At 38.2% G+C, this 23,563-nt stretch overlaps 1 protein-coding gene across 3 annotated transcripts; it reads right to left on the bottom strand.

Moving 5' to 3' along the window:
* Window positions 1-12,436: 12,436 nt before the first annotated feature.
* STEAP1 (STEAP family member 1) lies at window positions 12,437-23,276 on the bottom strand. 3 transcript variants are annotated; one of them, XM_009203483.4, is made up of 5 exons: window positions 22,687-23,276; window positions 17,362-17,476; window positions 15,922-16,434; window positions 15,161-15,325; window positions 12,437-12,787 (listed from the first exon to the last, which is right to left on the bottom strand). In XM_009203483.4, the coding sequence occupies exons 2-5, from the start codon at window positions 17,443-17,445 to the stop codon at window positions 12,530-12,532; spliced, it is 1,020 nt and encodes a 339-aa protein (XP_009201747.1). In that variant the 5' UTR covers window positions 17,446-17,476; window positions 22,687-23,276; the 3' UTR covers window positions 12,437-12,529. The 3 variants fall into 3 exon arrangements, with proteins under 3 accessions (XP_009201747.1, XP_009201748.1, NP_001162459.1); XM_009203484.4 differs by lacking the exon at window positions 22,687-23,276 and adding an exon at window positions 22,543-22,625; NM_001168988.1 differs by lacking the exon at window positions 22,687-23,276 and having other exon boundaries at window positions 12,530-12,787; window positions 17,362-17,445.
* Between the last annotated feature and the right edge of the window lie 287 nt (window positions 23,277-23,563).

Below are 23,563 nucleotides of genomic sequence, written 5' to 3'. Positions count from 1 at the left end.
ACCAACATAGTTTGTCTTCATCAACACTATACTTCCCAGACCAAAGGACACCATCACACTCCCTCTGTCCTCTCTCTTTATTATGTATGGGTAGTGAGGTGGTGAGTCTTTGTAGTGCTAGTTTTGCTGGAAGCAGCTCTCAACAAGCCCCCTTGGACTTCACAGTTGGATGTTTTCTGAAATTAGAATGAATCTTATTTAGCACCTTTGTTTCTCAGCTGTTGATCTAGTTGCCAAATTAGGGAAAAATGGGAAATAACCCACTTTGAACTTCAAAGCATTGCAATACCCATCTACGGAGACAGAACAAGCAAATGAATTTAATTTCTGTCTTGTAGGATCCCTGCTTCAGGGCTTATGAAGCTGTCACTCTTCACTTTACCAGCATCCCCTTCTATGTTGTCAATATCTCCTCCTTTACTTGAGCAAGTTTGAGTATAATTCTCTGCCTTTCAAATAAGCAATCCCTGACAGAAAGAGATGGCTAGTCAAAATTATTATATTTAATTCAACAAGGCTTGATGATATACATTTGCCAATTAGTAATTGAGAAAGTTGGAGTAACTTAAACACTCTGGGGCTCAATTTCCTCATCTGTGTCAATAAGGAGGGGTTTTCAAATTGTGTACCATGGAGCCCAAATTGTCACAAGGGCTGGTGAGCAGAATGGAAGAGGCAACAAAAGAGCAGGGCTCTTGGTCCTGCTAGTCCACTTCAACTCTGACCTCTGTTACATGCTGGGCTTTTGTTAGAGATTTGCTCAACAAGTTTCTTTTTATTAAAAAAATAATGAAAATAAAACCCATTTTCCAGCTCTTACAGTGTTTAACTCCACTGTGTTTAAACCCATGAATACTTTTGTTATAGTACAACTTTAAGTTACAAGACAAGGGTAGATTTGAAATTATTTCTCAGGGTCATGTGCTTTGGCATGTGTCAATCTATAACACGCTCATCAGCAGCCCTAAGCATAACATCCTAGCTCTCCAACACTGAGATCTTGTCCAGTCAGTTATTCCCTGGTCCAGTGGAGGTGCAGGAGGGGATTTTGATCCTAAGAAAACCAACAAGTTTCTTACCATTACAATTTTGGCACCTATGTTTTTTCCCCCCTTCTTCCTGTTTAATGTTGTTCAGCAATAGGAACATTTTGCTGAGGGAGGCCTCATTTCAGTGGGGTCATGCCTCTGGGCAAGGGATTAGAGTGTTCAGGTGACCTCATCAGTTTCTTCCAGCTCAATAATTTTATAGCTGCAGGAACTGGCAGCTTGTTGTTGGCACAGTTCAAATGGATACCCAATAATAATTCTCAGAATATAATATACTCAATAGCAATAAATGTGAGGACCTCAGCTGAAGAAGTAAAACTCGCTGAGAATAAGAAGGTACTGAACTTTAGCTTTGGGTCGTGTGTAATGGTCACAAGTGAGTGATTCATTAATTTATTAAAGCACAGGATTATTTTTCATAAATCAAAGATCAAATAACATATTACTTCTTCAAAGGGCCTCTTAAAAACACCTGGAAAAAATTACATGAAAAAAAGGACTTGTAATTAACCGAGTAAAACTTTACATTAAGTCCAAACTGGAAAAATGTTAACCCTTTTACTTTGAAAACAGATTTTAGAAAAAAGGAGCTACTACTACATGTTGTTCATTTTCTTGGAAGAAAATTGTACAGTTAGTGTTACTAATGAAAATCACATAATTTTGTTATTAATTTGTATGTTGAATTTTATAGATTCCATACTTTTTTTTCCTTTTCTAAAATTTTATTAAGGGAAAAGGAAACAATAAATATGGTGGGATGTAATCACATATAATGCAGAACTGCCTCACGTGCTACTTAGGACCTGCCAAAGAAACTCCCAGCAGCTATATCAGTAACGTTTCCTAATTTCAAAGTTATGCACACCGGACCCTGAGCAGCCCTGGAAGCCTGTAAGATCTGTTCTTTAAAAGTTTTGCAATTTCATTTTGAGGACACCCAAATATATAAGTATATTCTGGATTGTTTCTACACCTTTTAACTGCATAGTGATTGTATGTATAATCATACTGACTTCTAGTGCTGAAGACTTTTTCTCCCATCAAAAGTTGGAGTAAAATTGTTCTGATACTTAATATTCACTAGACTAGAATTTCTTCATTTTTTTCTAACATCAGTCCCTTGCTATACATTTATATTAAATCTCAAACCCAGACATTTGGAGGGAATTAATCAACTAAAATATAGTTTGGAATTGAAATTAGCATGAGCAGCAACATTCTCAGGATGCTTTTCTTTTTTGCGGGGGTAGGGGATGAACTCTCACTCTGTTGCCCAGTTTGGAGTGCAGTAGTGGCGTGATCTCATTTCACTGCAGCCTCTGCCTCCTTAATAGCTGGGATTACAAGCGTGTTTCACCATGCCCAGCTAATTTTTGTATTTTTTAGTAAAGACAGGGTTTTGCCATGTTGGTCAGGCTGGTCTCGAACTCCTGACCTCAAGTGATTCACCTACCTTGGCCTCCCAAAGTGCTGGGATTACAGGTTTGAGTGCCCAGCCTTAGGATGCTCTTTTGAACATTAATTCCAAGAATGTTAGATAAAGTGATATAGTCTACATTTTGCTTATGAGTTTTTATATTATTGTATCTGAAAATGTGGTAGAAATTTCGCTGTTCACAAATAAAAAGTAGACATTATTTATATGATTTATATTAATGGATGACAAACTTTTAAATGAAATAGGTCTTTGAGGTGTTTGTTAAGAGAAACAAATTTATAAGTGTTGGTAAATTTTTTAAGCGTCATTTGTGGTTTTCTCTGAAGTGGGTTTAATGTTAACGTGTGCACTAAGTAACGTTTTCATGATATTAACTGTGTCCAGTTTTAAATTTTAAAATTTGTATAGGTACAAGAAGGTTATTTGATTTTTTGTGTCATATATTCACTTCATTTCTAATATTATAATACCATATTTTTGGAACAAATAAAGAGGAGTGATGGGAGGAATAGTATTTGAGACCTTACTGACTGGTTCTTGGGAGTGACTGTTAACATGGGTTGCAGTACTCTTTCTTTAGAATTTTTATTTATTTACTTTTTTGAGATTACATCTCGATCTGGCACCGAGGCTGGAGTTCAGTGGCACTACCTTGGATCACTGCAACCTCTGCCTCCCAGGTTTAAGCAATTCTCCTGCCTCAGCCTCCTGAGTAGCTGGGATTACAGGTGCCTGCCACCATGTCTGGCTAATTTTTGTATTTTTAGTAGAGAAGAGGTTTCACCGTGTTGGACAGGCTAGTCTTGAACTCCCGACCTCATATGGTCTGCCCACTTCAGCTTTCCAAAGTGTTGAGATTACAGGCATGAGCCACCCCGCCTGACCACAATCCACTTTTAAATGGATTTATGGAAAAAGTACTGATTATAATTAAACTAAGCGGCATTTAGGTCACACATCTCATTCATCTGATCAGTGATCTGACAACCAACCTGACAGGGAAGAGTCACATCTTTTAGGGTTTCAGGAATCAGTGGGAGAGGCATGCTATGAAAGGGCATGTGAAGGAAGGCTGTGTTTTTGTGTCTGCAGGTGTGCACTTGTACTATGTTGGGGGAGAGGTTTATGCCGAGTGTGTGAGTGACAGCAGCATCTTTGTGCAGAATTGGAACTGCAACTATCAACACGGCTTCCACTCAGCCACTGTCCGCGAGATCCCCAGCGACTGCAGCCTCAAGCTCTTCAACAACCAGCTCTTCGCTCAGCTCCTGGCCCAGTCAGTTCACCATGGCTTTGAAGTCGTGTATGATGAGCTAAGATGTGAACTACACATCTGAGTTTTGTTAAGGTAAGGAGTGCTTGCTATCACGTTATAAAATGTTCAGTTAAAACCAAACCAAAACAAAAAAGCACTCTGACTGATGTGGCAGTTCTGCAGTCAATTCAGATAGACAAAACCATTTTTTAAAAAATTCCATTGTTCTTAGGAGGAGTTCCTCTTTGAGTATGAACTGTCTTGTTTAGCAAAATATGAAAATTATTACACATTACTTTCCTTTTTTTTCTTGAGACAGAGTCTCGTTCTGTTGCCAGGCTGGAGTGTAGTGGCGTGATCTCAGCTCACTGCAACTTCCGATTTCCGGGTTCAAGCGATTCTCCTGCCTCAGCCTCCCAAGTAACTGGGACTACAGGCACATCCCACCATGCCCAGCTAATTTTTGTATTTTTAGTAGAGATGGGTTTTCACCATGTTGACCAGGTGGTCTTGATCTCTTTTTTTATTTTACATAATTTTTATTAGTTTTCTTTGATTCTGGATATATATATATATATAAAAAACCATATATATGTAACCATATATATATATATATAACCATATATATATTTATACTTTAAGCTCTAGGGTACATGTGTGGAACGTGCAGGTTTATTACATAGGTATACACGTGCCATAGTGGTTTGCTGCACCTATCAACCTGTAATCTACATTAGATATTTCTCCTAATGCTATCCCTCCCCCAGCCCCCCACCTCCTGACAGGCCCTTGTGTGTGATGTTCCCCTCTCTGTGTGCATGTATTCTTATTGTTCAACTCCCACTTATGAGTGAGAATATGAGGTGTTTGGTTTTCTGTTCTTGTGTTAGTTTGCTGAGAATGATGGTTTCCAGCTTCAGCTATGTCCCTGCAAAGAACATGAACTCATCCTTTTCTATGGCTGCATAGTATTCCATGGTGTATGTGTGCCACATTTTCTTTATCCAATCTATCATTGATGGGCATTTTGGTTGGTTCCAAGTATTTGCTATTGTGAACAGTGCCGCAATAAACATACGTGTGCATGTGTCTTTATAGTAGAATGATTTATAATCCTTTGGGTATATACGCAGTAATGGGATTGCTAGGTCAAATGATATTTTTAGTTCTAGATCCTTGAGGAATCGCCACACTGTTTTCCTCAATGGCTGAACTAACTTACACTCCCACCAACAGTGTAAAAGCATTCCTATTTCTCCACATCTTCTCCAGAGTCTGTTGTTTCCTGACTTTTTAAGGATCACCATTCTAACTGGCATGAGATGGTATCTCATTGTGGTTTTGATTTACATGTCTCCAGTGACCAGTGATGATGAGTCTTTTTTCGTATGTTTGTTGGCTGCATAAATGTCTTCTGTTGAGAAGTGTCTGCTCATATCCTTTGCCCGCTTTTTGGTGGGGTTGTTTGTTTTCTTGTAAATTTGTTTAAGTTCTTTGTCGATTCTGGATATTAGCCCTTTGTTAGATGGATAGATTGCAAAAATTTTCTCTCATTCTGTAGGTTGCCTGTTCACTCTGATGATAGCTTCTTTCGCTGTGCAGAATCTCTTTGGTTTAATTGGATCCCATTTGTCTATTTTGGCCTTTGTTGCCATTGCTTTTGGTGTTTTAGTCATGAAGTCCATGCCCACGCCTGTGTCCTGAATGGTATTGCCTAGGTTTTCTTCTAGGGTTTTTATGGTTTTAGGTCTTATGTTTAAGTTTTTAATCCATCTTGAGTTAATTTTTTATAAGGCAAGAGGAAGGGATCCAGTTTCAGCTTTCTGCATATGGCTAGCCAGTTTTCCAAACACCATTTATTAAATAGGAATCCTTTCCACATTGCTTGTTTTTGTCGAGTTTGTCAAAGATCAGATGGTTGTAGATGTGCGCCATTATTTCTGAGGCCTCTGCTCTGTTCAATTGGTCTATATATCTGTTTTGGTACAAGTACCATGCTGTTATGGTTACTATAGCCTTGCAGTATGGTTTGAAGTCAGGTAGTGTGATGCCTCCAGCTTTGTTGTTTTGGTTTAGAATTGTCTTGACTATGTGGGCTCTTTTTTGGTTCCATATGAAATTTAAAGTAGTTTTTTCCAATTCTGTGAAGAAAGTCAATGGTAGCTTGATGGGAATAGCATTGAATCTATAAATTACCTTGGAAAGTATGGCAATTTTCATGATATTGATTCTCCCTATCCATGAGCATGGAATATTCTTCCATTTGTTTGTGTCCTCTCTTATTTCCTCAAGCAATGGTTTGTAGTTCTCTTTGAAGAGGTCCTTCACATCCCTTGTAAGTTGGATTCCTAGATATTTTATTCTCTTTGTAGAAATTGTGAATGGGAGTTCACTCATGATTTGGCTCTCTATTTGTCTGTTATTGGCATATAGGAATGTTTGTGGTTTTTGCACATTGATTTTGTATCCTAAGAGTTTGCTGAAGTTGCTTATCAGCTTAAGGAGATTTGGGGCTGAGATGATGGGGTTTTCTAAATATACAATCATATCATCTGCAAACTGAGACAATTTGACTTCCTCTTTTCCTAATTGAATACCCTTTATTTCTTTCTCTTGCCTGATTGCCCTGGCCGGAATTTCCAATACCATGTTGAACAGGAGTGGTAAGAGAGGGCATCCTTGTCTTGTGCCGGTTTTCAAAGAGAATGCTTCCAGCTTTTGCCCATTCAGTATGATATTGACTGTGGGTTTGTCATAAATAGCTCTTATTATTTTGAGATACTTCCCATCAATACCTAGTTTATTGAGAGTTTTTCGCATGAAGGGCTGTTGAATTTTGTCAAAGGCCTTTTCTGCATCTAATGAGATAATCTTGTGGTTTTTGCCATTGGTTCCGTTTATGTGATGGATTACATTTATTGATTTGCGTATGTTGAACCAGCCTTGCGTCCCAGAGATGAAGCCAACTTGATTGCGGTGGATAAGCTTTTTGATGTGCTGCTGGATTTGGTTTGCCAGTATTTTATTGAGGATTTTTGCATTGATGTTCATCAGGGATATTGGCCTGAAATTTTCTTTTTTTGTTTTGTCTCTGCCAGGTTTTGGCATCAGGATGATGCTGGCCTCATAAAATGAGTTAGGGAGGATTCCCTCTTTTTCTATTGTTTGGAATAGTCTCAGAAGGAATGGTACCAGCTCCTCTTTGTACCTCTGGTAGAATTTGGCTGTGAATCTGTCTGGTCCTGGACTTCTTTTGGTTGGTAGGCTATTGATTGCTGCCTCAATTTCAGAACTTGTTGTTGGTCTATTCAGGGATTTGACTTCTTCCTGATTTAGTCTTGGGAGGGTGTATGTGTCCAGGAACTTATCCATTTCTTCTAGATTTTCTGGTTTATTTACTTAGAAGTGTTTATAGTATTCTCTGATGGTAGTTTGGATTTCTGTGTGATCAGTGGTGATATCCCCTTTATCATTTTTTATTGCATCTATTTGATTCTTCTGTCTTTTCCTCTTTATTAGTCTGGCTAGCAGTCCATCTATTTTGTTGATCTTTTCAAAAAAGCAGCTCCTGGATTGATTGATTTTTTTGAAGGGTTTTTCATGTCTCTATCTCCTTCAGTTCTGCTCTAATCTTAGTTATTTCTTGTGTTCTGCTACTTTTTGAATTTGTTTGCTCTTGCTTATCTAGTTCTTTTAATTGTGATTTTAGGGTGTTAATTTTAGATCTTTCCTGCTTTCTCTTGTGGGCATTCAGCGCTATAAATTTCCCTCTACACACTGCTTCAAATGTGTCCCAGAGATTCTGGTACATTGTGTCTTTGTTCTAATTGGTTTCAAAGAACATCTTTATTTCTGCCTTCATTTTGTTATTTACCCAGTAGTCATTCAGAAACAGGTTGTTCAATTTCCATGTAGTTGTGTGGTTTTGAGTGAGTTTCTTAATCCTGAGTTCTAATTTGATTGCACTGTGTTCTGAGAGAGTGTTATCATTTCTGTTCTTTTACATTTGCTGGGGAGTGTTTTACTTCCAATTACGTGATCAACTTTAGAATAAGTGCGATGTGGTGCTCAGAAGAATGTATATTTTGTTGATTTGGGGTGGAGAGTTCTGTCAATGTCTATTAGGTCTGCTTGGTCCAGAACTGAGTTTAATTCCTGGATATCCTTGTTAATTTTCTGTCTCGTCAATATTTCTAATATTGACAGTGGGGTGTTAAAGTCTCCCACTATTACTGTGTGGGAGACTAAGTCTCTTTGAGGTCTCTAAGAACTTGCTTTATGAATCTGGGTGCTCCTCTATTTGGTACATGTATATTTAGGATAGTTAGCTCTTCTTGTAGCATTGATCCCTTTACCATTATGTAATGCCCTTGAGAAAGTCTGTTTTATCAGAGACTAGGATTGCAACCCCCGCTTCTTTTTTTTTCTTTCCATTTGCTTGGTAAATATATTCTCCATCCCTTTATTTTGAGCCTATATGTGTCTTTGTATGTCAGATGGGTCTCCTGAATACAGCACACTGATGGGTCTTGACTCGTCGTCTAATTTGCCAGTCTGTGTCTTTTAATTGGGGCATTTAGCCCATTTACATTTAAGGTTAATATTGTTACATTTAAGGTTAATATTGTTATATGTCAATTTGATCCTACCATTATGATGCTAGCTGGTTATTTTGCCCGTTAGCTGATGCAGTTTCTTCATAGTGTCAATGGTCTTTACAATTGGTATGTTTTTTCAGTGGCTGGTACTGGTTGTTCCTTTCCATGTTTAGTGCTTCCTTCAGGAGCTCTTGTAAGACAGGCCTGGTAATGACAAAATCTCTCAGCATTTGCTTGTCTGTAAAGAATTTTATTTCTCCTTCATTTATGAAGCTTATTATGGCTGGATATGAAATTCTGAGTTGAAAATTCTTTTTTTTAAAGAATATTGAATATTGGCTCCCAATCTCTTCTGACTTCTAGGGTTTTCTGCTGAGAGATCTGCTGTTAGTCTCATGAGCTTCCTTTTGTGGGTAACCCATCCTTTCTCTCTGGTTGCCCTTGACATTTTTTCCTTCATTTCAACCTTGGTGAATCTGATGATTACGTGTCTTGGGGTTGCTCTTATTGAAGAATATCTTTGTGGTGTTCTCTGTATTTCCTGAATTTAAATGTTGGCCTGCCTTGCTAGGTTGGGGAAGTTCTCCTGGATAATATCCTGAAGAGTGTTTTCCAATTTGGTTCCATTCTTCCCATCACTTTCAGATACACCAATGAAATGTAGATTTGGTCTTTTCACATAGTCCCATATTTCGTGGCGGCTTTGTTTATTTCTTTTCACTCTTTTTTCTCTCATCTTATCTTCTCACTTTATTTCATTGAGTTGATCTTCAATATCTGATAGACTTTCTTTTGCTTGATTGATTTGGCTATTGATATTTGTGTATGCTTCACAAAGTTCTCGTGCTGTGTTTTCCAGCTCCATCAGGTCATTTCTGTTCTTCTTTAAACTGGTTATTGTAGTTAGTAATTTGCCTAAGCTTTTTTCAAGGTTCTTCGCTTCCTTGCATTGGGTTAGAACATGCTCCTTTAGCTTGGAGGAGTTTGTTATTACCCACTTTCTGAAGCCTACTTCTGTCAATTCGTCAAACTCATTCTCTGTCCAGAGATTCCTGAATTTAAATTCAGAAGCTGGCAAGGAGTTTTGATCCTTTGGAGTAGAAGAGGGCTTCTGGTTTTTGGTATTTGCAGCCTTTTTGCGCTGGTTTCTCTTCATCAGAATCAGATATTTCTTTTTTGTTGCCATAAAACATTAAATGTAACTCATTATTAAAATAGTAAATATATCATTTTAACTTTTTTTTAAAAACCAAAGATAATAAAATCTCTATTGAGCAAATCTTTAAAGAAAATAAACTCCAGGTGGACTCACTTTGATCAGGAAGGAGAGCTCTGCTTGGAGAAGGAAGGCATTGGGCTCACAGCCAGCTGTTTTCCAGGTGCTGTTCCTTCTACTCCAGGAGGACCCTGTGCGTGTTATAGCACAGTGACACTCATATCTATATTCATATCTATAATTATCCAGATATAAGTGTGTTGACTATATAAAAAGTTTTATTTAAAAAGCACCCTTTCAAAGGAGCAGGAAAAATACCTTTTCCTTTCTGCTTCCCAAACTATATGTCTTTCATAGTTATATTTGTGTACCCTGAAACTAAAAAAACACACTGTGTTCTTTAACAACTGAGATGATTGTAAACAGCACACAATGTACACAGCACACACTCTGTTTTTGTTTCGGTTAAAATACCTGTTCCTTCTGTGGAATTTTTCTATCCTGTTTAATGGTGTCATTCTTAAGTCATCCAATTTAAAAGAATCCTAGAAGCTCTACCTTAAATATCTTCCTCCCCCTTGTTCCTCATATTCTATTGTTCATGAATGACTAGAATTTCTATCTTCCTATCATATTTCATTAGCTCTCTTCTTTTATCTTCTTCTCTGTAATGACCTTCATTTGGGAATTTATTGTCGCTGCCCTGGAATATTACGGTTGTCTCCTTAAATATTTTTTTTTGTTTTATAACTTGCCTTCACCCTTTGCCCCTCACCATCAAATTAATCTCCTGGATAGTCTACAGGTAGATCTTTCTAGAATGCAAATCTAATAATGTTTAGTGCCTAAAATAATAATGTTTAGGAGCTCCCAAATAATGTTTAGTTCCTGTTTAAAGTTTTTAGTGGCTTCCCTACTCCCTAAAGGGCAAAACCCAAACTTAGTTTCATGTCATACAATGACCTTGACCTATCTATCCTTTGTCTATATGTAATCTGGTATTTCTTTCACATATTCTGTTGTAGCCACTCTAAGCTAGGTCTTCCAACACATCACATTACACCCTGCACTCCCATTCTGAGGAACTTTTACATACACAATATCCAGCTCAAATAGTTTATTTTTCTGGCTCAACCTTATACTTTCTTGACTTTGTTCTTGTAAACAGAACTGGTCATTCCTTCCTAAGTGATACCAGTACACTTAGAATCCTTTGGCGTACTAAAATTTTTCTTCCCCATGACTGTGAGAAGAGACTAGATCATTTCTATCTGGCTATATCCTCTGTTTAGCACTGATCTGGCATATGGAATATGCTCTATAGATGTTAGTGCAGTGAGCAGAAGAAAATCCAAGTTTATACCAGAACATTGTAATTGTTATTTTAAAGACAATTTTTATTGTTTTATTTGGCTCATAATATTACCCAATCATTGTAAAAATTTCAGAAAAGCTACAAAGAGTGAATGGTTTAGTTCTTACCAATCTATGAGTATAAGTGGAATCTAGATGTTTTGTGCCTTGCTTTTAAGGCCCTTGTTGATTCCCTTTCTCCTACAACTAGGAATTCTCAAAAAGGTATATTCTGTGTTTCTGAATGGCCTGTTGTTGCTTGTTACCATGGCTGACAAGACAGGGCTCCAATAATCAAGCCAGAACTCGGCTGTTGTCCCTGAAAGCTTCACTGAGGTCCCACTTCACCTGCAAACGGTTCCAAGCTGCAGCCTCTATAATGTGTTGGTACTAGGAAGGCTGAAACTTGATTTCTCCTTCTCAGTACTAGAGATGCTGACACTTTGCCATGCAGGTGAGACTATGGTACTTGACTGCTGCATCTCAGAGCTGGTTGATTATAGAATGACGTCATGCTTAGTTAAGTGGTCCCATAGTATGTTGTTCCCTTGATGAATCTGGTTTGCAATTGTAGAGTCCTAGATTTCTTTTTCTTTTACGCTGACTTTTTTCTCAAGGGCACGCTTGTCTGCCCTGGTTCCAGTTCAGAATTGCTGCTCTCAAATCCTTTCTTCACTACTTGCAAACATATCTCTGTATGTCTGAACTCCAATAATGCAGAGTTCAAATTTGTGCCCAAGGAGGTTCCTTATCCCCCATCTAATAATGAATAATCATCCTTTGCAATAGAACAAAAAACAAAACACTGGACTCCACTTACTGAATCACCTAATTGTTTTTCCTAATTTGCACCATTAGCTGTATTGTCTTTAATAATAAATGGCTCACCACTATGAAAGATAAAGCTTGTGATTACTTTTGCTAATTATGAAAAACCTCTGAAGCTAACAGTTGTGTTAGCAAGTCCTGACAGTTAATGTATGGTTTGTTCTTTCAGGAAATGTTTTATGTTATGCTTTTACCAATGCATTAAAGTAAGTTAAACTGAATTGTACATGACTCAGGTGGAAATTATTGAATTTACTTTTTCTCCTGGATAGCCTGAGTTTCATTTTGCCTGGCTGTGTATCTGATATTACTCTGCTGCTTTACTTGCATAGATATAGTCTGAGTGTTTTTGGAGATAGGTGTTCCATTAGTAAAACCTGGATACAGACAAAGGAAAGTTCTTTAACAATAGTAAATAAATGCTTATTATGCTTTTGTTGTAGATTCAGATAAAATAAACTTTTCATAGCTAATGATACCTGTATAATGGGTAGCAACAAGTGGTATTTCAAAGCCCTTGATTATTTATAATGCTACATAATCTGACAAATCAGATATGATTTTTTTGTCATGCTTACTCTTATAGAGAAAGTGGAAGAGATTCATATTAAAAGATTTTTTTTGCTTTGAATCAAATCTGCAAGGAAATATACATATTTCAAACTCATCACACATATACAAAGAGAAACATCAAGATCCTTGAATAATCATTTTATTAACAAATACAAACTTGAAATGTTGGTGATAAAATATATCAATACTGAATAAAAATGTGTGTAAACAGTAATTCTACAACTGGGAAGATATCTCCATTTTGTTAATTTTGGTGACGTCTTCCCAACCATGTCTAATCTTCAGTATCTTCTTCCTCAAGCATGGCAGGAAAAGTATGCTTTTAAGTATCAGGACAACAACTGGAAGGAAAACAGCTATCATAAAAGTTGGAGGTGTATACCATACAAATTGTTTTATATCTATCCACTTATTCCAGGCAAAAATCAATGCGTGTATTGTGGCCAGTAGAAGGGAAACAATTCCTAGCTTGCTCTGCAAGAGAAAAACAAAATTGGTGAAGATTGGTTCAATAAGAGTTTATCCCATCCTACCTCATCTGGATATACTCTGTTGCTTGGAAATCCTTTATCTATGATTGTTTTCCTATCACATTTCTCAACAATGTCCATTCACATCTTTATACTCTTTTTGCCTGTCCTCCTCACCTTACTTTTGGGTAATTTCTTGTCTCCAGGCTATTTAAGTGAATAAAATTCACAGCCTTTCTTTGAAGGCAGGTGATCAAAAACTCTGTCTACTCTTTCTCCACCATTTTGTACATCCCCTTATGATATTTACTTTCTGTGCTTTGTCTCTTGTGTATTTGTCTTAATTCTGCTATCACAAGACACCTAAAATCAGGGACTGAGTCTTACTTATAACAGGATCCCTGCAGAATCAACACAATGATTTGCACATTTTGATGCTCAATTAAATATAGGTAGACTGACTGAAGATTATAGCAAAAATCAATTTGACTTCAGTGATCTTTATCAATTGTGAAGGCGACTAATGTGATTCACTCTGATTTTGATAAATGAATAATGAAGTGAATGAACTTGGCCTATGTTTTTAAGAAATCAAATATTCTGATAACATGGAAATATATGAACAATTTTTTCAATGTCTGCACAAAATAGAGAGATCCAGAGATGTGATGAAACATTTCAGCTTGCATTGGGTTGCTTTGTCACTACGGAGATAAAGTTGCTTACAAATAGTTGTTCACCTATGTAATCTTAACAGTGTTCTGACAACAGCTCTTTTATATGACTTCTGACCTCTATTCACTTTACTGGAAATGTCATTAGCCTGCCAGAACAAATCTAACTCACAATTATTCAGGCGCATTCTTAAGTCCCAATGAATACCATCAAATAGCTAAGTTTATGTTTTCAGATATGAATCTCCAAGGTAACTTGTAGTGTAACCAGTTTTCAGATTTTAAGTGAAACATTTCTAGGTAACTAGTTGAAAAACACATGTCATTGGTTGAAAATTAATTTTACCAAATGTGTATTGTATACTTATTATGGGCTAGGTATTATGCATATAGTAGAATAGGCTCAGTTGTCAAGATGCAGTCTTAAATTCCTAAGTAAGTCTAAAAAGCAGTGTTCATCATATGTGTAACAGGCAGAGCAATGTATGAAGAAAGCTATTTAATGAGGACCAGAGAAATCCAATGGCTATCAGGCTGAACCTATAAAATTAGGAAACTCTGTGAGAATGTGGTATCAACTCTAAGCCACACTGGAATCATTCAGATGGAGGCATACTTTCCAGCCTAATCAGATGCCTAATAAAGTGTTGGAGTATACGTGTGGACATGTAGAAGGGATAGTTGGGAATGTCTGACCTTGTGGAAATTTCCAAAGATGTCTACCCATAAAAGGTAACTGGCAGTGTTTATGACTGAATTAAATTTACTCCTTTGAACCTTGTCACACAAGGATCCCCGAGTGAATTCTGGTGCATCACTGTTTTTATGGATAATCTACCACCAGAATATAAACTTCAGTAAATCTGAGATAGTTTTAAAATTCCAAGAATATTTATAAACTTCAAGTGAGTAAGCTATATAAAATGTAAGCTGGAAAAAGCAGCCATTGAAATGAGATACTAGAATGTCTTTGGTAGATAAAACTCTATTATTTCAAGGAGAGTTTTTGTTTCTGGAAAGTGCTAAGTTGTGTAACATAAAAGGCATTACTAAATTCAGGTGACAAGTAAAAGAATATTTTTATTTTTAAAGAACTAATAAACCATGCATATTGGATTCCTAAAATGTCACATTAGATGGGTAGCAAATTGTCTAACAAGTTTCAAATATTAGAATGAGCAGGCTGAGCATGGTAGCTTACGACTGTCATCCCAGCACTTTGGGAGGCTGAGGTGGGAGGCTCATTTGAGGTCAGGAGATCGAGACCAGCCTGGCCAACATGGGGAAACCCTGTCTCTACTAAAAATACAAAAATTAGCTGGGCATAGTGATGGGCGCCTGTAATCCCAGCTACTCAGGAGGCTGAGGCAGGAGAATCATCTGAACCCAGGAGGTGCAGGTTACAGTGAGCCGAGATCGTGCCACTGTATTCCAGCATGGGCAACAGAGCAAGACTTCATCTAAAAAAAAAAAAAAAAAAAAAGAATATTTTAATGCCTTTTATTTATGTCTAGGAAACATTTGTCCTAATTGAAGCAATAGGGAAAACAACAGGAGAGCACATTACTAATTGGAACAAGTACAAGATCTTTGCTATTGAAAAACATTTGTTATTTTTTATGGGATAAAGTCAACATATTCAATATCATAAGCACAAAAAGAAAGAAGATTCACCTCTTAGGGTTATTTTATATATTATTTACCTGAATATAGTGAAATTCTCTCCATGTCAAAGAGTCACTCACAGAAGGAATTGATGTCACAGCCAACAGAGCCAGTATTGCCAGTCCCACAATCCCCAGAGACACATAAATCTCCATTCTCCAAACATCATGCTCAATCCAGGCATCTTCTTTATTTTGTTGGACCTACCAGAAGGTAAATAAAAAAAAAAGAAATGCAAACAACAGTTATTTCCTGAATATGAATCTCCTTCTATACTCTTCCCTGTGTCTACTATGAAGCCCTGATAACAGGTCTCTACAAATTTATGACTTTTTCTTTCTTTTTTTTTGCACTCCTCTAAGACAAATGACATAGGAGCTATCACTTTTTTTCTTGAATGCAATATTTCCATAATCTGTTAATTTTCTAATAATTATTTGACGGTTTACTTGAATAGAACCGCAATGTGCATGCATATGTGGTAAACAAGGAGAAGAACAATAGTATTAAAAAGTAATCTTGTGAGGGTGGTAGAAGTTTGAAATGTGGCCTTGTCCATGAACAAAATGTTTCTTATGTTGCTAAAGTTGTACCTTATTTTCAGTTTAAAAAACATTTCTCAATATAAAACAGTCTGACAACCAAGCCCTAGTGAAATTATAATAAGAATTTTAAAATAGATGACTTTTCAACACAGAGTTTCAACAGGGTTGGGGTATTGATATTACAATGAGAAATGATTAATTTGTTAGGTGACTTAGACTTTTTATTAGTAACAGTGTCAGCATTGTCATCTTACCTGTTGATATGCCCAGTTTAGCAACTTGTATCTGTAGGATCGCCTCATTGGGTAAGACAGACTATAAATTGCATGCAGTACAGCAAAAAAGAAACTGAGAAGCCCAAACTGCTTTCTTGTTAACATCCACTTATCCAACCAATGTGGAAACTTCTTATACTTGGTTCCATTATGAAGTTGGACAATTGCTGCTATCACACCTGGCAGGTAAACCAATGCCAAGAGAGTGATGGAAACCATTGGCAAGACTTTGTTGATGACCAGGATTGGAATTTTATAAAAATATTGTTGATGGGAAGTTGCTAAAGGGTGAATTACTTCCCTCAGAAGAGTGTAAAGAAAAGTCAGAGATGCTATAATAGCAGCTATTTTAATTGGCAAGTGCCATTGTGGAAAGAGTTCCTGTGTGTGCTGAAGTTCTGAAGGGCAGTCAAATTCATCAGCATGGGCTGTTTGGTGCAAATGCAAAAGCACAGGTCTTTTTAGCATGCTGGTCTCTCCTGTGTCCTTATGCTATAAAGGAAAGAAAATAAACATCTTAAAATTGAACAAAACAATGGGATCCCTTGAACTAATTACTTATTGCTCAATCATTGTGCTTCTCATTGAATAAGGGCATTCAGAATCTTGCTTTTGAACACTGGTTAGTTGAAGATAGCATAGTCTATGGAGCACTGAAAGACTTTTGTCTTTTGCACAAAAGAAATACATGCTTCAGACAGGTAAGACAGTTAACTTGAAAAATGAAATTATTTCATTTTATGCACACTGTTACTTTTATAAAGTATATGCTTATAATTTATTACTTTTCCCTATTAAAATTATTAAGATTAAATAAATAATTTCCACTAAGACTTCCACTGAGATAATTTGGAAGAGTTTGGAACCAAAATTTTCTGCCACTTTTTCAGTCAAAAAATGTAGTAAGAAACACTTAATCCTGTGTTTAACCAAAAGTGAAAAAAGTGATTCTTATCCAAAAGTAGATTTATTTGGTTATACAGTGATTTGTCAATTTACTAGATGATCTCTTGGCAAGCTGCCATTGTATCTATGACAAAAATGCTTGCTTACAAAATTACTGTTAAATGGGCATTGATGACTTTTTTAAAACTTAGAACTATAGACTGTTAGAAAGAATTGGAAGGGACTTGGGGATGATCTGGTCCAAGGCTTGCATGGTATAGACAAACCAAGACCCCAGATTTTCAGTAACTTATTCAAGGTTATTCAGCTAAGGCCCTGAAAATCAGTGAAGGTACTATTTCTCTCACACATGCTACTCTGTCCTGCACAGTATCAGTGACAATAATACAAGTCCAGATATCAGCAGACTAGGGTGAAAAATCACTTTCATAACACTAGGAGATACAGAATGGCATCTCAATTATGTTTAAAGATGTAAATTATTATTTATTATTGTTATTATTAATATTTTACCAAATAATCATCTTCTTCTAAATTTCTCCTAGGCTTCATTTTCCAAAGTTCTTCTTCGTTTGTGATGTCTTTTCTGCTTTCCATTAATTCTATAAAATAGTATGGCTTCAGTCACCTGTAAAAATAAAAATAATTACTTTCATGTCTATTCTACTTATGAAAATGTGAATGTTTGATGGAACAATATAAAAAATTTACTTGCTTAAAGACTAGAGTGGCAGATAAAGTACAATAAAAATTCAAATAGTGACTGATTTATACATTTAACTTCATATTATAATCTGTAAGAGTTTCAAACCAATGCCCTCTTATCAATGGTAACTGCTCTTTTTTATCCACTTATTTGTTCCATGAATAACCCAGGTGCCTGTATGGATTACAAAGGATCAGATGTTGCCCTTTACTTTAGGAAGATTTAACTTCAGGTTTCCATCTGGAGGAAAGCCAACTCCTTTCAATAGCAAATATAATTAGGAATGCATTATATTGAGAGTAATAATGTCATCAATGGAGGTTGGAGGTAGCTGACGTAAGATTTATGTTTAACAGAATTTTGGGGTTGACACTGGAGTCTGACACAGTATTTTCAGAGTACCACTTTTCTTTTGGAGTAAGAGGTTGGTCTTTGTTTGGAAGATGTGAAGATGTGAAGATGTGAATTGCTAGTATGTTTCCAGTGGAAGTGGTGAGTTGTGCTGCATTAATGATGTGCCCAGTCTTCTGGTCAACCCTGTGGAAAACAACTTTTCAAATTTCTCACTTGATAAAAGAATCTTTTCCTTAGCAAACTCACAGATCCTCATCCAGGATTGGTGTAACATTTTTTAGGGAAAGTAAACATATGTCACAGTATTATTCATTGTTTTTATTAGTTCTGAATTTGTTTCCAGAGGAATACATCTTCAATTTACACTTTATGAAATTCAATGAGAAAAACAGATTAGATATACAACAATTTGATTGACAGAAAACATTCCAAATGTTTCTGAATTTTAGAACACGTGTAGTACTGTTTTAGGTGGAAAGCTGTTTCCAGGAATAGTTTAAAATACAGTGATGTGTCACATAACATTTTGGTCAATGACTGTATATGTAACAGTGGTCCCATAAGATTATAATGGAGCAAAAAAATTCCTATTGCCTACTATTTACAATACTATACTTTTTATCATTATTGTGAAGTATACTCCTTCTACTTACAAAAAAAGCGCTAACTGTAAACAGCCCTAGGCAGTTCCTTCAGGTCTTCCAGAAGAAGGCATTGTTACCATAGAAGATGGCAGCTCACTGCCTGTTACTCCCCCTGAAGACCTTCCAGTGGGACAAAATGTAGAGGTGGAAGACAGTGATACTGATGATCCTGACCCTGGGTAGGCCTAGGCTAATGTGTGTGTTTGTATCTTAGTTTCAACAAAAAGTCTAAAAAGAAAAAAAAAATTAGAAATAGAAAAGAAGCTTAAAGAATAAGTACATAAACAAAGAAAATATTTTGTATGGCTGTACAATGTGACTATGTTTTAAGCTAAGTGTTATTACAAAAGAGTAAAAAAAAAGTTAATAAAGTAAAAAAGTTACAGTAAGCTAATTTATTATTAAAGAAAATAATTTTTCCATAAATGTAGGGTAGCCTAAGTGTACAGCATTTATAAAGTCTATAGTAGTGTACAGTAATGTCCCAGGTCTTCACATTCACTCACTACTCACTCACTGACTCTCCCAGAGCAACTTCCAGTTCTGCAAGTTCCATTAACAGTAAATGTCCTGTACAAAATAAACAATTTTTTATCTTTTATACTATATATGTATGTTTACTATACCTTTTCTATGTTCAGATACACAAATACTTACCATTGTGTTTCAGCTGCCCACAGTACTTAGCACAGTAACACCCTATACAGATTAGTAGCCTAGAAACAATAGACTATACCATCTAGCCTAAGTAGGCAGGAGGTGGTATCAAGTACACTCTATGATGTTTCCTCAACAATGAAATCCTGCCTTACAATGAATTTCTCAGAATGTATCCTGTCATAAAGAGACATGACTGTTCTCAAAACATTCTCCAAGTTTTAAAGGTTTAACCATAACAAAGAATAAAGAGTTGCTTTTACATATGCCAGCATTTTCTTTGTTGAGGTACTCGTGGAATATTTTCCAGATATTATCTATTTCCAAATTACAGAACATTCGTGATGAAGATATTTGTTGTTTTAGTTTGCCCACATTCTTTTCTGATTTAAAACATTTCCTCCATTTGGAGAAATGCCCGTCCCTCCCTCCAATATGATTTTGGGAGGTTGCACAAAATAGTAACGCCCATCCCCTGGTCACAGAAGTGGGTATATGAGTCAGGCCTGGGCAATCAGTTTCCTATTCTCCCACTGATTGGCTTAGGGATGGCACAGAATCCTACTTAAACCATGGTCATTCTGTGATATTTATCTATGGAAGTGGAAGAGAGAGATGAGATGTTTTTAACATTTTGTTAAGATAGGACAGTATGAGCCTGCCATGCTTTTTTCTCCATGCTCTAAGAAGGAAGATGTTTTCATTAGAAAAGAAGAAAGCCAACACGGAAGCAGAACAAGTGGAGGAAGACATAGAAGAGTCCTGCTGGCATATTTCAGTATTTACAGTCCCTGAGACTAGATCCTGAATTTTTCAGTTAGACAGTCAACACATTCCCTTTTTTTTGTTGTTTAAGTTAGTGTGATTTGGGTGTTCACCACTGGCATGCAAAAGAATTCTGAGTAAAGCATATGCCAGTCATCAAGTATTTATGAACCCAACTCTGTGATCAACATTACAGAGGAAAAACAGAAATGACACTCATGCCTGCTCTGGAGGAAATGACACTCTTATCTCCTTAAGAAGCATTATTCCAAGTGATTTGGTGACTTAACCAAGTGTATCTGGCTGTTCTCGCACTGCGAGAAAGAAATACCCGAGACTGGGTAATGATTATAAAGAAAGGAGATTTAATTGGCTCATGGTTCCATAGGCCGTACAGGAAGCATGGCAACATCTGCTTCAGGGGAGGCCTCAGAGGTATTATAGTCATGGCGGAAGGTGAAGTGGGAGCAGGCGTCTTACATTATCGCAGTGGTCCCCAACCCTTTTGGCACCGGAGACTGGTTTCGTGGAAGATAATTCTTCCAAGTGGGGGAAGGGGGATAGGGTTTCGAGGTGAAACGGTTCTACCTCAGATCATCAGGCAATAGTTAGATTCTCGTAAGGAGCGCACAACCTAGATCCCTTGCATGTGCAGTTTGCAATAGGGTTCGTGCACTTAATGAGAATCTAATGCCACCGTTCATCTGACAGGAGGTGGAGCTCAGGCAGTAATGCTCGCTGGCCTGCTGCTCACCTCCTGCTGTGCAGCCCAGTTCCTAACAGGCCACTGATACCAGTCTACGGCCAGGGGGTTGGGCACCCCTGCACTAACGTGACACCACCACCAAGGGCGGGATGGTGTTAAACCATGAGAAACTGCTCCCATGGTCCAATCACCTCCCACCAGACCCCAGCTCCAGCACTGGGGGTTATATTTCAACATGAGATCTGAGAGGGCGACACAGCTCCAAACCGTATCACCAACATAATAGTTTGTGGGGTCAGGGAGGGAGGTGCTAGGAATGGAAGTGTCACCTACTATAATCAAATGTAAGAAATAATTCACTATGTTTAGAAGATGTTTTAACTTTGAGAGTTGCAGGATGGTAACAAATTCATCTACATTTATTCAATATGAATTCATTAACTATATTGTGAACAACAATGTAAGGCAGGAGAAATACAAAGTTAAATGAGATAAAGCCTCTGTTCTGAAAAACCTTGAGGTCTAGAAGAGAAGGTAGGCATTTCAACAAGTAACTGCATGGTAGAGCAATGTATCCTAGAGGAGGATAAAGTTTTATAGGCAGATAGTGGCATGGGAAGGGAAGCAGAGGAAAAGGCTGAGGGCTGTCTTCTAGACCCAGTCCTGGGGTAGCTAGCAGGTTGGCAGTGTTTGCTGACTGCTGGCCACTGCAAACGGAGTCTAGGTGGAAAACCAGAGTGGCCCTGGAGAGTTACCCAGTCATTTGTCTGCATGGTAAGCAGACCACACTCAAGAGCAAAGCCAAGGAAAAGCCCATGACAGTGAGGGAGCTTGTTGACTGGGTGGTCCACAGTCAGTTCTATGCCCATAAACCAGGAAAATAAACTATGAGTCAAATAAATTTGTTAGTTTCCATCAGACATTAACCAAAATGTAATTTAAGTTCTACAGTAAAATCTTTTCATAAAAAGAAAAATAACGGAAAACCTAGTGTTAAAATGTTAGGAACTCCAGAATTCGACCCAAAGTTCTCTTCCACCCCCTTTTAAAAAAGTGAAGCATATTTCTAAAGCGACTGCTGTTTTGCTGTACCAGGATGGCTGCCCTGGTGTTCCTAAATGTTGGCACAGACCAACTGACTCATGTTTATGTCCCACAGTTGAGAATATGAAGAAGCCCAATGACTAGAATACACTGTGGGTTGCATTGCATTTCCAACATTTTATACTTTCAAGTGCACACTTGTTTTACATTTAACTAAGTGGAGTTTTTTTTTTTTTTCCCCCCCCACTGCGCTGTTTTTCTTTTTAAGCATTGCTTTCTCTCTATGCTTAACATTCATGTTAAATGAATAACCTTTTATTACATGTCAGGATGTGGAGGGAAATGTATTTTACAAAAGTAACAAAGTTAAGAAATTTGGAAGTGTACAAAAATTTGTCTACAAACTCCTTCCAGTGGATTTGACCAGAATTACATACTTAAAGCCTTGACTGACTATTTTGGAGGGAACCTGAACCCCACCCAGATCCTAAAAGAGTAGGACCAGTGTTCTAAGGACTAAAAATGAAAACTCTGTTACCAGGAAACCCGAAGACAAGAAGTAGCACGATTTTAAGTACTGTGCACCAATCATTCGTCAAGGCCCAGCAAACTCTGGCGACTTTGCCACGTTAAAAAACTTGCCATCAAAATCCAACCTGAGCACAAACTTAATAATCTATCACAACCTTAAGCCCCTAGCGAAAAGGCTTCCTGTGAGTCCCTGGTTCCCCGCAACCACCGGCCCGGCCACAACCCGCTGGGCTGGAAGGCAGCGCGTCCCAGAGCCGCGCATAAGGGGAGAATTGAGCAACGCTCACCCAGGACGGCCGCCGTCCGGGTCCCGAGAAGGCGTGCGACCCACTACACCCCTCCCAAGACTGGAAGCCGGCGCCCAGCCTTGCAGGGACACGCGGGCGGACTCGAGGAGCAAGCGGCCGGTGAGAACGATTCAAGGGACTCACCCACTCCTCGCCGTAGCTTGACCGTGAGTCTCGGCTGCCGCTGCTGCCCGGAGGTGCCGGCCCCACGCGGAGCCTGAGCCTCCAGAGCGCGGAGCCTCCACGCCTGCTGCAGGCCCCGCCTCCTTGTCAGTTGAGCGTCCAGCGCCACCTGCTGGCGCCCGGCGTCCTCAGGGTTCGGGACCGTCCTGGAGGCTAAGACTCCCCAAGTCGCACTCCGACCTCTCCGTTTCCTCTCAAACGCCCTGTGCCCTGCCCTTGAGGTCCGTTCCGCGCCCTCCAACCCTTCGCCTTTTGTTTAATCTCCCTAAGGAACGTTGTGCATTTCTCTAGAGCAGTGGTTCTCAAACTTTAGCATGTATAAGAATTTACCCGGGGGCTTATTAAAACACAGAATGTTGGGCTGTCCACCCACAGTTTCCGGTTCAGTATGTCTGGGATGGGGCCTGAGATTCTCATTTCCAACAAGTTCACGTGAGATATGGAAGCATTCCCAGATCACACTTTGAGATAGACCGTTTAGAGCTTACAAACCCTTCCCACACGTTAGCTTAATTATTTTTATTTTATTTTATTTTTTGAGACGGAGTCTTAGCCTATCGCCTAGACTGTAGTGCAGTGGCGCGATCTCGGCTCACTGCAACCTCCGGACCCGGGTTCAAGCGATTCTCCTGCCTCAGCCTCCCGAGTAGCTGGGATTACAGGCGCCTGCTACCGCGCCCGTCTAATTTTTGTATTTTTAGTAGAGACGGGGTTTCACCATCTTGGGCTGGCTGGTCCTGAACTCCTGACCTCGTGATCCACCCACCTCGGCCTCCCAAAGTGCTGGGATTACAGGCGTGAGCCACCAAGCCCAGCCTGCTTATTTAAAACCTAACAG

Source organism: Papio anubis, chromosome 4 (genome assembly GCF_008728515.1).
Source record: "Papio anubis isolate 15944 chromosome 4, Panubis1.0, whole genome shotgun sequence".
Taxonomy (NCBI): Eukaryota; Metazoa; Chordata; class Mammalia; order Primates; family Cercopithecidae; genus Papio; species Papio anubis.
Note: the sequence above shows the minus strand (reverse complement) of the source record. Positions and strands in the feature narration are given on the sequence as shown.